This window comes from Daphnia magna, linkage group LG8 (genome assembly GCF_020631705.1).
Source record: "Daphnia magna isolate NIES linkage group LG8, ASM2063170v1.1, whole genome shotgun sequence".
In the NCBI taxonomy this organism is placed as follows: Eukaryota; Metazoa; Arthropoda; class Branchiopoda; order Diplostraca; family Daphniidae; genus Daphnia; species Daphnia magna.
In genome coordinates, this window is record NC_059189.1 from 2,441,845 (window position 1) to 2,455,046 (window position 13,202).

Here is a 13,202-nt window from a genome sequence, read left to right on the forward strand (position 1 = left end):
TCATGTCTCCCATTATTACTATATGATGTCAATAATAATACAGAACTAATTTTCAAAAGACATAAACGAGACTAATTTGTAATTGGAATTATTTGGCAACGGTGGTGATTTGCTCTCCTGTTTTTAGAGGGAAAACGCAGAAAGAGTTAACGTGAAGTCTGCTCGGTTTTGTTTCAAACGTGTTGTGTGGGAAAAAAATGAAAGAAAATTCATCACCACGGCTTACATCTTTCAAGCCCAATTATCAGCACGCGTGGTGAGTTTTACTGTGTAAGCAGTACTGGCCGTTGAGCTGTCTAGTTATTACGTGATGGTGAAATCTACCAATTTGGCAATTTCACAGTTTTTACTCAAACAATAACCATGTGCTTGACATAGTGGGATGTCTTTGGCGATTTGATGTGGTCAATTTTTCAAGCACATCAAACCACACAATTTCGAAAGTGGCCGTCATCGATTCGTGAAACCTCGTTATTGATAACCATTCGTTTCACGCACGATTTGCCTTGTTTCACTTTTGAATCCAGGCAGTATAACATTGTGAAGGAAACTCCCTGCTATATTGTCAGTAGGAATGATGATCCGGCTTTAACATTCTTTTCTTTTGAAATTTGCATTCATTGGTGATTACTTTTCCTTTTGTAGGGTAGCTGTGCTTTGAGCATAAATGTAAACGAAAACTTTGAATCATTCCAGCCTGAGCTGAAACTACACCCCACTTCAAGTAACGAGTATTCAAATGCAGCAGCAGCAGCAAGCATATGGTATTTATAGATTAATGATAAATTCGACTAACTGTAAATCAGACATTTTTGGTTGCACCTCCCTCTAAAGCTTTGCATTTGTAAACTGGGTCGCCATTATCAAAGAGCGAGATCAACGTGGGCGATATATAGAAATTTAGTCGTGAATCGTCGTGTCGATATAGACCGCATGCTGACTGCGGACTTTTCACGAATGTTATACGTGCCGTTCTAAGACAATTATCACAGACAGGGGGTCCAGTCAAAGGTCGCTTGATTGTGAGCATCTGCTCCCTCACGTTCGTCCCGAACCAGTATTAAAACAAAAACCAAAAGCAACAAAACGTAAAAGCCATCAGGGATCAGCTTTTTCTTTACCATGTAGGAAAAAGAAAAAAAAAGCCTAAGACAGGTGAAACCGAGTTTTTACCTTAACGATCTCTTCGAGTGTGCACATGCACCTACACCACGCGCACCACTTACTTCGTGATTTTCCTAATGCCGCTGCCGTTGCATAAACGTAGCTGAAATTACGACGAGGTTTGATGATTCATTCCCTTTAAATTCCACTTTAAAATGCACGACGCCGCCATTCGTGGTTTGTCGATCCAACGCCGTATCCTACCATCAGGCCTTATAAGAAAAACGAAAACTCTTACGCCGCCTAGTTGAATTCGACAAACAATGGCGTTCAACGCGATGAAGAATGCGATTATCGACGCCGGCCAGTCCCTCAAGCACCGAAAAATGCTACCGAGCGCAATTGCTGGTCACTCGCAGTAAGTGTGCGACGCTTGATGATGAAACGTTTTCGTTTTCTCTGCCGACCACAGAGCCGACCGCGTCCCATCAAGAACGAAAAGAAGAAAAAAAAAAATTGCCCTAACCGCATGCATGATTCAAACGACCCTCACCTCGTTTGATTTGTTTGATTTGTTTTTACCTTGGCCCAGCCGTAAGCCGAACTGTTTTGGCTATTCTAAGCGAATCTTTGCGTTTAGATCCATGGGAACTTTCAGTCCATCTTGGAAGTCAAGCACTGCGTACTTGAGGAAACAAAAGAAAAAGGGGGGAGAAAGAGAAAGGAAGAGCTTGACAATGGGAGAATTAAACTTAATTACATTTAGAGATTCCCCATGAGAAAAAAAAACGAGAGAGAGAGAGAGAGAGATTTCAAAAAGAAAAGAGAGGGAAGAAGACATTTTTTGAGGGTTGGTTCCGGAAGGCAACAGTCATGGATGTTCCATAACTGAGTAAGCAGGGCGGAAGTGGTACAGGTTCTGGAAAAAGAAAAAAAAGGCACACACACACACACACATTTTTGATGGTCAAGAAACGAGCTCCATCCGCAGCTCGACACTTATTACACGTAGCCTATCTTTGGGGGCTGGCCGACTCTTTATTGCATGTGATTTTTTGTTTTTTGTTCGTTCCCTTTTTCGTCTCCTTCCCTTCTCCACGTATGCGGATGGAACGGAAATTTCTCACACCGAGTCCATTTCTCACGATCGTCCTGATGTTAGAAGACCAAACAGAGAAAAATATCATCCGTCCTGCCAGCCGTAACCGACCGCGTTTGCATCTGGCTAGTGTCTGTTGGGCTTTTGTCTTGCTTTGCTTTGCTTTTTGTTTTTAACTTATATTGTTATTATTATTATTATGGACTTGCTTTTCTTTGCGACTCAAAAACTGATGGTTCGATCGAGCACCGTGTGCCGTCTTGGAGCAATTTTTTATTGCTCTAGTCTTGGCAGTCCAGTGTTCATAAAATTCGTTCGAGATAGCGTGAATTCAACCCGAAAGAAATCCAAGTAACGATCGCCACTTCCCAAATGGTTTGGGTTTCATTGTTTCATAGCGGAGCTAGGTAAAAAGGTAATGTCGGGGGGATCCGCGCCAATGGGTTTCCTCTCGAAATGGGCGGTTGGGAATGATTCATTCTCGTGATAAAGTCCAACTGAGGTAGCCCCAAAACTGGTGGTGTGTTTCTTAATCTTCTCTTCTTTTTTTCTTTCTTATTTCGATTCTTAACTCTCTTTTTCTTTCTTTCTTATATTTTAGGCGCATAGGCTGGAGCTTTATGCACACGCTTTGAAAGTAGCTGTAGAAAGTGATATATATTCGACCGTTTCGCTTTGGCACATCACCATGCTGTCATGGTCGACACCAAGACTTTCACGTCCGCCGTCTATGACGAAGTGCGCCAGGCGATCGTACAACTCCGATTGCAATAGGCCATATTTGGTTGACAACGACGAATGGTTGTCGGACTGGGCACGTTTCGATTTGCCAAGACGGACATTTCGGAGCTTCCACGCCAAGAAGTCATTCTAATTTTTCAGACCGTATACCCAAACGGTCCTTCATCGTTTATTGTTATTTATATTTCACATTCCTCTTATAAACAAGACAAAAGATAACAAATGTTTTTTTTTTATTCCTATCTCTCCCATAGATAAAGAGGGAAAGAGAAAGAAAAGAGTTCGCATTTTGCTTCATCACGCCCTAGTCAAGTATAAAAGACGAGTTGATTGAGGCATGGGGCCGAAGCGGACGCGTCGCACGTTAATCGGTCCTTCTCGAACATGACCCGAGGTAAGAAAGTGGTACGTATATTATGTGTATAACCAAGACAACTCGCTACAGAAACAAAAAGAACAAAAATGTGGAGTAGAATATGTACAAAAATAAATTAAAAAAAAAAGGCAGGACTTTAGCAGCAGCAGCAGGAAGTAGTTGCATTGTCGGAGGCGTCGAAGGTTTCATTCTCTCAGGGTCTGATGATCACCTGGTCGGGTGTTTTATTTATTTTTGTTTCTTTTTTTTTTTTTTTCTCTCTTTTCCTTTCCCTAGGTGTTCCGTTCAACAGTTCCTCCGCGGATATTCCCCTCCCACTCCTCTACACCCCCCCTTCCCTTTTTCCATGTTCACTACTATCTCTATGTATCTTTTCCACTGCTCGCTTTGCCTCGTCTCTTTATTTTAAAGGGGAATGGTGTGGAAGCCTTTTCATGGCCTCAGTTACTTGCCGGACGCACTCCAGTTCGGATTGAAATTACTGCTCTCTGTCACTTGCTGATTTTTACCTCTCACCCCCCGTCGTCTTCTCTGAAAACAAGTGTTTCTTGGATAACGTTGCCGAAACGCTTTCGGCCACCCCTTTTTGCTGAATATTTCAAGAAGCCACTAAAAAAAGGTCGTCTGAATGGGCAGCATGTTTAAGTGGAAGGTTTCATCGCTGGGGTCGCGCGGCAACGGCAACAGTTCCGGCGGCAGCAGCAAAAAAGCCGATAAACACCTCAATAATAACGCGCCTCCGCCAGCCACAACACAACAACCACCGCCGCCAACCGACAAAAATAAAGCTAGCGATTCAAGGTAAGTTTTGATTCGCTTAACAGTTATGTTTCTTGGAGTCAGCTGCGTAGAGTAATAAGAAAATAATGAAAAGGCCAATGAAATTAATCAAGTTAGACACGCTGACAGATTTTTTCTTTTTGTTTTTGTTTTTTTCTTTGGTCGCCTTTAGGAATGGGGAAAGAGATACGAGACGCAGTCTGTTAAAGTTATTTGTCGCTTGAGAAAAGAACCGTTGTCTGTCAGCTCAGTCTAACCTTTTCAAATTGTTTCTTTATTTCGGAAAGCTGCGCAGCTGTGCTGCCCTGTGCGCACCGTACTTTACAGCCAAATTGTTATTTGGAAAGCAAAATGAGATGTTTAGACTAAAGATCCTGGCATATAGCGGAACGAATCGCATCGTTAGACCTCGTTGGCGAATAACAACACAAAAATGTGGAGATTTCCTCTTTGTCTATTTTTCTTTTCTTTTTCTTTTTGGTTGGATAAATTGACAGCATCCAAGGGCAAAAAGTTTCTTTTTAATAGGAATTTCGAGCATCAGATATAGTAACAGAAGATTAAATTCTACACAAAATAAAAACAAAAATCATTAATTGTTGTCAGTCAGCCACTGAGACGATCCGTGGCATACAAGGCACCTTTTTTTTTCTTCTTCTTAACTTGAAATAGAAGCATTTTGTTTGTCCGCTTTATTCGCCGTTCAGCTACGATGGTTTTTGTTATTTGTTTAATCGTTATGTTTAAATGATTAGGGATAATTGTCCGCCCCCTCAGAAAGCCATCCAGCAACCACAGCCACAGCAGCCAGTGCCTCCACCTTTCTCACCAATTCTAGCGCGATCCGCTGATGGATTTTCTCCTCGTCAGCGTCCTTTGGTTCAACAGCCTCACCAACAGCAGCCACAACAACAAAATCTTCAACAACAACAACAGCAACAGCTTCAGCAGACACAGCCAAAATCCATTGGTCACCATTATCGGCCAGTTCCGCCTGCCGAACCCCAATACCATCAGCAGCACCACGGAGCCGCCGATGGATCGCAATCATGGAACGAGTGGAATCAACAATTGCTGGTACGTTTCCTTGACTCTTTTCGTTGCCAGTTGTCTTTGTTGACCCTCGTTGAATTTATTGCCCTAATGTCTACGCAGCGTGTGTGTGTGTGTGTTGTCAAATGAGTTGTGCACGGAGATTCTTTTGTGCCCAGGATCACGGAGGATGTTCCCGATTTATTGGTTTGACAGTGTAGGATAGAGGAAGAAGGGGAAGATAAAGAGAGAGAGAGAGAAAGTTATATAACGCAATCAAAGTACTCGTAGGGCATGAATTATTCATGGAGTCATCAACGAGGTTTTGCGCAGCACACTTCTTCGCAGTGGGTAGCTACGACTTAGAGGTCGATGGAGGATTCCCTAACTAAATTGGATTGCGCAGTCGAGTCAAAAAGTCACCGTAGACTCCTTGATGGTACTTATTCCAGGGGGCTCAGTCGCTGCCTCTTTTATTTTTAGTCTGCTTCCATGTCTGAATCGCCTCTAAATGAAATAAAACCATCCCCTTGAGGCGTCTACAAGTCAAGTTTACGTCCAATTAGCCTGGCCTTTCCGATTGTTCTTAGCCGTAATCAGCGAAGCGATTCGTTCAACCTGGAAATGGTATAAGCGTCGAACCCCAATGAAAAATGGGAAGAGTCACTTTATATCAACATTTAAAATAGCCTAATCAGAAAGAAAGAAAAAAAGGGGGGGGGACTTCTTTTCTGGTTGTTGTTGTTTCTTCGTGAAACGGCGTAACAAATCGGACGACGATGAGTCACGTTCCGAATAATAGTACGAGGGTACATACTAGACAATGGATTTTTTTTTTCACTAGGTAGTTACAGGTACCAAGTGAAATCACTTAAGCCCGTAACGTTTCTAATACGCAAGTTGCCTGTGTCCGTCGGTTGTTTGCGTTACAAAAGTAGTTGAACGGAATGAAACGAAGGTTTCTTTTTTGTGAGGGGGGTGGGGGACTAGTAAGACAGTTTCAAATTTATTAATAATTGAACATCAAATGACTGTGAGGAATGCTTTGCCGCTTTGTGATCTTTTCCCATGATGTGCCAGCGCAAAGGTCATCATCAATTTTACACGTAAAAATTTCATTCGGGCGTGCTCTGTTTCATCCATCATGGTGTCGAGTGCTGACTCGACGCCGCCGCAGAATCCAACAGCCCAGTGTTGTTGATGTTTTCCTTCGCCAACCTAATGATCGCATTCTGCCTTGTGTGCGTACGCGTGAAAACACGTTTTGATTCACACATGTACAACTAGCGCTAGCACGTCGTAATCATCACGGCTGACATTTCGTCATGTTTGGATATGTACGTTTTTTTTGTTTTGTTTTTGTCGTTCACAGGCGTATACGGCCTGGGTAAATTCGCAGTTGAGGAAGCGGCCTGAACTGCCGTTGATTGAAGACATGGGAAACGACCTGCAAGACGGTGTCCTTGTCGCCAAGTTGATTGAAATTATCAGTAAGTGCTTTGTCGTCTGCCTTGCTTCCGTCCGTGCAAACAGTGGCAGTTTTGTTACAAGTTGTTGAGGTCCAACGACTTTCGAGGCAAACTGAAGGAAAACAAAAACAGAAAAGTTTTTGTCGAGTTTGCTGAACTCGAAAACTAATTGTTAACTGTGAAACTCTTTTGTGTGTGACAGCTGGCAAAGACATTCGTGGTATCGACGTCAACGCCAAAACGCAACAGGTCAAACGAGACAATTTTGAAAAGATTTTGACTTTTTTGGCGTCGCAACGCGTGAGGACATCTACCGTGACGTCTCGCGACCTGGCCACCGGCAATCTCAAGTCCCTAATGAGGTTGATATTATCGCTGGCTTCGCACTACAAACCGCATAGCGTGAAGCAAGGAAGGGATTCGGGTAATTTGAGTTTTCAAATAACCATTCATACTGTGTTTATTTCCATTGTTGAAATCACAATTAATTTTATGGTTTTCGGGGATGGGCCACGCATGTAGCTTCGTTTCGGGCCAATTCACAGACGACGCCCAACCTAAATGTGCCGACAAATCGACGGTTTCCAGCAACAGGTTTTGAACCACAGGAGGTGGATATGAAGACGGTCAACGCTTTGGCCACCCTGCGACGACAGAACACCAACAGCGGCGCCACAGCCATACGGCCCGCTTTAGGTACCATTTCTGACCGCTAGGTGGCGCGAGCTAATGTTTTTAATTTTTCATTTTCTGTTTTCCTTACCATTCCAGCCACATCGTCATCTGCTGCGGATTTGCTCATGTCACCAAGTGTGCAACGGCGATACACCATGAACGGATCAACAATTAACCGCGAAATTGCATCGCAACTATCGCAATTCGGGACAATTTCGAATTCCCGATCGTTGGCCAATTTGCAACATCACAATCACGACGATAGCCTGATTGAATCGCCTCGTCAACACACGGCTATGGCCACGTCGACGTCAGTTGGCGATTTGAATACCAGTGAAGAGGACGCCACCATTCGAAAACCAATTCTGAAAAAGGATTCGAAATATGGCAGCCGTAGAGAATTGCCCGCCTTGGGGGTCTCAGGTGTCGTGTCTAAAGGCAGGCCATCCATTTTCGAATTTTGGGAAAACATGCTCGGCCCTCAGCCAGACCAAACGGGCAGTATGATTATCACAGCAGGTGAAAGTAGCGATGCCAATGAGAATAATAGCGGATCCAGGGCCAGCATGCGTCGTGTTCTTCCACCTTTGCCCGGCCAGCCTCAGAGTCTCACTGTGAGCACTTCAACTAATAACACTGCTTTCAACAACAATAGCAGTGGGAATGCCGAATTACTGGGCAGCCGAGGCGAAGTGGAAGGTTCGTCCAATCAACCAAGTCCAACGTGCGTGTCCGGTGAAATTGATCCTGGCTATTGGAGCGCCGTGCGAGGCAATAACAACCACGAAGAAATGATGAGCACGACGCCCGTCAAAGCTCACCATGACCTACTCATGGACGACCTCAATCGCACGAAGAAGCAACTAGCTGAACTCCAAAATATGGTGAGTTTTCCATTTCCACGAAAAACATAGACATTCCCGGGCATAAATACGTCCCATTGCGGCTTTGACCGCCCTACTCGCCAAACGTTGCGGTTTTAGATCCGCCTACTTTTTAATTACTTCCCTTCTGGTCATCACAATAGTGTCACATGTCAGTCGCTATCCGTGGGAGTCTTCTCTTGTATTTATTTCCTGTCGGGTTTTTTTTTTTTTTTTTCCTGATCATTTCCCTTGTCGTCTATTGCCAGGAAATGCAAGTTAGGAAAAAGGGAGAATTAGCAAATTTAATTGATAGTAAACTCTGACTTTTTTAAAAAACATCTACTCAGGGCTGAACACTAGAAGAAAAGCGAAACGTGACAAGCAATTTGATGTTGTGGCACGCGGGCGGAAAATGACGTTGAAGAACTTTTCCGTCGTGACCCTCATTCCTGAAATGGTTGTACAATAAAGAACCGAGTGTATTGTTTGCCGCCTGCCCTGTGCTGGTGGTATAAAATAAGCAGGCTACGCGTTGGATCGCACCACAAACCAACTCGGCTCTGACCGATGCACAAGTGGCGTTCGTTCTCCCAATAGTCTCACGCCAAAGCCTCGATTTCGTTCGTTTTCCCCCTTTTTTTTCTTCGATTGTCCACACAATAAGAGGTCGCTTCTATTCTTTTCGCCGACGTGTTTTATTGTTGTTGTTTATTCCACCGCGTGTTCACGTACGAGCGTGTAAGCCAGAGTAGAGGTTTTTACCCCCAATTGTACTGCAGCACACACAGGTGTGTGTGTGTGTACGGGTGTGTAGTTCGTGTTCCCGAGTGTTTTGGCTTCATTCAAAAGGCGGATCCCCCCTTTGGTTTACACTTCGCCCCTCAGGGCCTTGGCAAGAAGGAATCAAGAAACGCTCCAACTTTTGGCCTTTTCACTTGCCAGTATGAAGTGGCCTTCAGTCCGCTCTAGACGCAGGCGTGTCGAAGAGGTATATTTGACATCTATTTATCTTTTGTCCTACGTCCGCCTTAGCGCTCTCCTTTTTTTTGTTGTTGTGTGTTTCAATCAATCCGTCACCGAGTCGTGGAGAAACTTCTTGTCGGTGCCCTGAATAATGTGATAACTTTTCATATTGCCCAATTCATAGCCATCCGAGAGAGAGAAGCGAGTGAAATTCACAATGGGGAAGTAGGTAGTTCGCCACGAAAACAGCTGTCAGATGGCAGAAGAGAGCGTGACGGGTATTCGGTGTAGTGAAAGTTTCGACTTGCATATTGTTTAAAACGTGTCGTCGTGTTTCATCGTTATCGTTCTGCAATTTGTAGAGTTTGTGTGCTTTTGTTTGGGTCTCCATTGTAACGAGAAACAGCATTCAACGCTGCTTGTCGATGGGAAAAGCTTGAGGCTACGGTCGGCCCACAAGGCTGTGTTATATAGTTTCCTACTTAGTTGGAAAACATGTCAGTGAAACATTCCTTTTGCTCCGCCTCCGTGACCGAAAGATTCAGTGTCCCATGATTTCTAGGACTAACCATAAATACCTTTTAAGTTAAAAACTTTAGTAATATTTTGGGGTATGTGTTTTCAATGTTACAGCTGTTGACCAACCAACAAGAAGCGACCATGACGGAAAGTAAGGGAACTACTACCACTGCATCCACGGATCCTGATGCCATCTCTTGGTTAAGATCCACGCTTCATAGTGTAGATCAGAGGTGCACAAATCTGCAGACTGATTTGAAAAAGGCCCAGCAGGTAAGCAAATCTGTAGCCCAGCTTACGAAATCGATAGCTGATTAGTGGCAATAAAGTTTGTATGTTAACGAAGCCGCTGATTTTTTTTTTTTTTTTTTTTTTTATAATTATTTTTCAAATAACAGGATTGCTTAACTTTGGACGGAAGCCGCCGAGGGTTGGCAGCCTGTTTGGCTAATCAAGAAGAAGCTCTGGGAAGCTTGCGGCAAGAACTAGTTCGAACCACTCTAGCCAACCAAACAATGACGAATGAAAAGGTTCGATAACCACATACACTTCAGTTTCTGTATTCTGGCATGGTCTTTATTCTGGGAAATTTGACATTTACTGTTAAACAGGTTGAAATGCAGCGAAAATTGGAGGAGAAGGATCGCCAAATTGCAGATCTCAGACGTCAGCTTGCTGCCAAAGATCGTGTGATGGAAACTCAACGAGCCGTACTGGAAGAAGCATCGCACAATTTCACACCGGCTTTACGAGCTAAGGTAATAAGTCCGGAAACATAGTGATTTTTTAATAGCTTGTTGTGAAACGTCCGTAAATTTTTAGCTGGACAAGAACATTAGCACAATGGATGCTAGAAGAAACCAATATCGTGAAGAGCTACATGTCGCACGCGAGGCTCTTTCCTCTCTCCGCTCAAACTTCAGGTAGTTAAGAGTAACAATTTTAGATTACCTGAAATTTAATAGTGGATTGTAAATAGAGGGAATGACCCGAATCACCACACTCTAGATACGTTGGAACAGTGTATGGCTTTCCTTCTTGAACGCATTGCGGGACCCGACACTTTAGACATGACATCGTCCTCCGCCTCGCAATCGACCTTGATCCAACGTCACAGTAACGACACCCTGAAGCGTAGTAACATTAATGGTAGACGCCAATTGCCATCTCCACCACACACAGCGAATTTTATTGGTCGTTCATATTTTAGGTTACCACGGGGACCAATTCACCAAAGTGGTCTATTTCACCGAACGAACAGTGACACCATTCCTGACAGTTATCCCACGTAGACTTGGAGAAATTTCCCTACGTGATTTCAAAACACTATTCGATCGACCTGGCGTTTATCGATTTCATTTCAAAGCTCAAGACGCCGAATACGGATTTGTTAAAGAGGAGGTATTGAATTAGAGAGTTAATACTTACCAATATCAAGAGGTGTAAAATAAACCAATTTGTGTTTTACAGATTGCAGATGATAACATGATACTCCCAGGGTTTGATGGTAAGATAATTGCGTGGGTCGAAGAGATCCAAGTTTAGGTATTGCTTTGTTTTGCCCATGTAATGCAGTACTTAAATTCATGCTAAATGTGTAAATGCCATCACTTTACTGGAAGATGTTGCAGTATAAATATATATTATATATATACATATCTTTATAAAATTCTGGACTGTATCAAATAGTCACAACACTTGCTCTGTTTGGTTTGATTGTTTTGCTTTTGTTTTTTACCCGTATAAAAATTTCAATAACCTGGAATCTCATTAACAATTTAAACTTATTCACAGTTCCTTTCTACAAAATGTGAAAATTACTAGTGTTTTGTAGTAATCCTACAGCAGACTCAAAAGTGACATTGTTACCTTTTACAGTCAGTGCTGTATTTAACACTACTTAGCCAGTTTTTCATCTATCATGTTTAAAGTGCTAGGCTTTTCTGTTTGTTTACTTTGTTAACATTATGGGAACGCTACAGCGTGGTATGTGACGGTTTTAGAGTGTAAAAACAATACATAAGCAGATTATTTTGTCTATTCAGAGAGCCTGGATAAAAAGTAGTAGTCCAGTTAATCATACAGTAAACCGACCGGGGCCGACCAGGGCCGAGCCCTATTATAATTATATTTTTAATTATAACAATACAAGCGGCAACGGTGTCATCGCTTGGTAGAAAAATAAAGCTTTTATTCGCCACCTGGTGGGCGTTCAAAGAAAGCTTACTTATGGACTTCTACCATTTCCAAGGATCTTTTGGTTTCAGACTGTCGTGGAGTCTAATTGTAAGTACAAACTTGGTCTAGTAGTTGCTACTACTTTACATCCTGTTACGTTTAATTATTTGGAATGTAAGCATTAACGTGATCGAATGATAACTTTTGTTAATCTTATTACATCTGTATTTGAATACTAAATTACGCTGGGGATAGTTAATAAAAATTAAATGTACGATATTGGGTAATACGTTTTCTTGATAAGGGTTTTTACAAGTATGTGGTTGTTAAATACATGGTTTTCTTATGTTAACTTAAATTACATATTTATTTACCATTATCTTATATATTCCTGATTTTCATAAACATAATATAACATGAACTATAGTATATTTTCACTCTTATGGGAATCGAACCCTATACTAATGGAGTACCATGCCGATGCCCAACCACTGAGCTATGAGTTACATTCAACCAAGCTCTATTTTTTCTTGTAATTTAAAGACAACCCTTTAACACTTAGAAAATTTTATTGGTTCAAGATAAATTAATATAACACTTCGGATAATTTACACAATAAATGTGACAATCATTTTAGTTTAATATGTATATAATTCCTTTACCATTACTCGAGACTTGAATGAATGAAAACCAATCACTAAATCGAAATCAGCGTTCAATTTCGATTATGCCGTATGATTTTTGGATAATTTCAAGAGATGTCGTTTTTGGCCGATTTTGACAAAAGTGGGAAGGCTATACCCTTCCCACTTTTCCATTTTTGGCCAAATTTCAAATTTTGCTTAAAATACATGATTTCGATTCAGAATTGAATAAAAATCACGAAAATCAGGTTTATTTTTCTATTGGTTTTATAGTTTTTGATTTAAACGTTAAAAAGCCTAAATTAAGTTGTTGCGCTAACAGCACTGTTTTCGTTAATTTTTGAAACGGCTGGTATAATGAGAAAACCAATCACTAAATCGAAATCAGCGTTTAATTTCGATTATGCGGTGTGATTTTTGGATAATTTCAAGAGATGTCGTTTTTGGCCGATTTTGACAAAAGTGGGAAGGCTATACCCTTCCCACTTTTCCATTTTTGGCAAAATTTCAAATTTTGCTTAAAATACATGATTTCAATTCAGAATTGAATAAAAATAACGAAAATCAGGTTTATTTTTCTATTGGTTTTATAGTTTTTTATTTAAACGTTAAAAAGCTTAAATTAAGTTGTTGCGCTAACAGCACTGTTTTCGTTAATTTCTGAAACGGCTGGTATAATGAGAAAACCAATCACTAAATCGAAATCAGCGTTCAATTTCGATTATGCCGTATGATTTTTGGATAATTTCAAGAGAT

At 41.8% G+C, this 13,202-nt stretch overlaps 1 protein-coding gene across 2 annotated transcripts; it reads left to right on the forward strand.

Moving 5' to 3' along the window:
- The first annotated feature begins 129 nt into the window (after positions 1 to 129).
- LOC116928427 (dixin) lies at positions 130 to 11,664 on the forward strand. Of its 2 annotated transcripts, none has more exons than XM_032935506.2 (16): positions 130 to 256; positions 646 to 764; positions 2,805 to 3,338; positions 3,597 to 4,121; positions 4,856 to 5,177; positions 6,505 to 6,622; positions 6,804 to 7,025; positions 7,124 to 7,297; positions 7,373 to 8,160; positions 9,739 to 9,897; positions 10,023 to 10,154; positions 10,236 to 10,382; positions 10,447 to 10,547; positions 10,604 to 10,773; positions 10,835 to 11,025; positions 11,095 to 11,664. In XM_032935506.2, exons 4-16 carry the CDS (start codon positions 3,949 to 3,951, stop codon positions 11,167 to 11,169), a joined length of 2,772 nt encoding a protein of 923 aa, XP_032791397.2. In that variant the 5' UTR covers positions 130 to 256; positions 646 to 764; positions 2,805 to 3,338; positions 3,597 to 3,948; the 3' UTR covers positions 11,170 to 11,664. The 2 variants fall into 2 exon arrangements, with proteins under 2 accessions (XP_032791397.2, XP_032791398.2); XM_032935507.2 differs by lacking the exon at positions 130 to 256 and adding an exon at positions 403 to 564.
- The last annotated feature ends 1,538 nt before the right edge of the window (positions 11,665 to 13,202 follow it).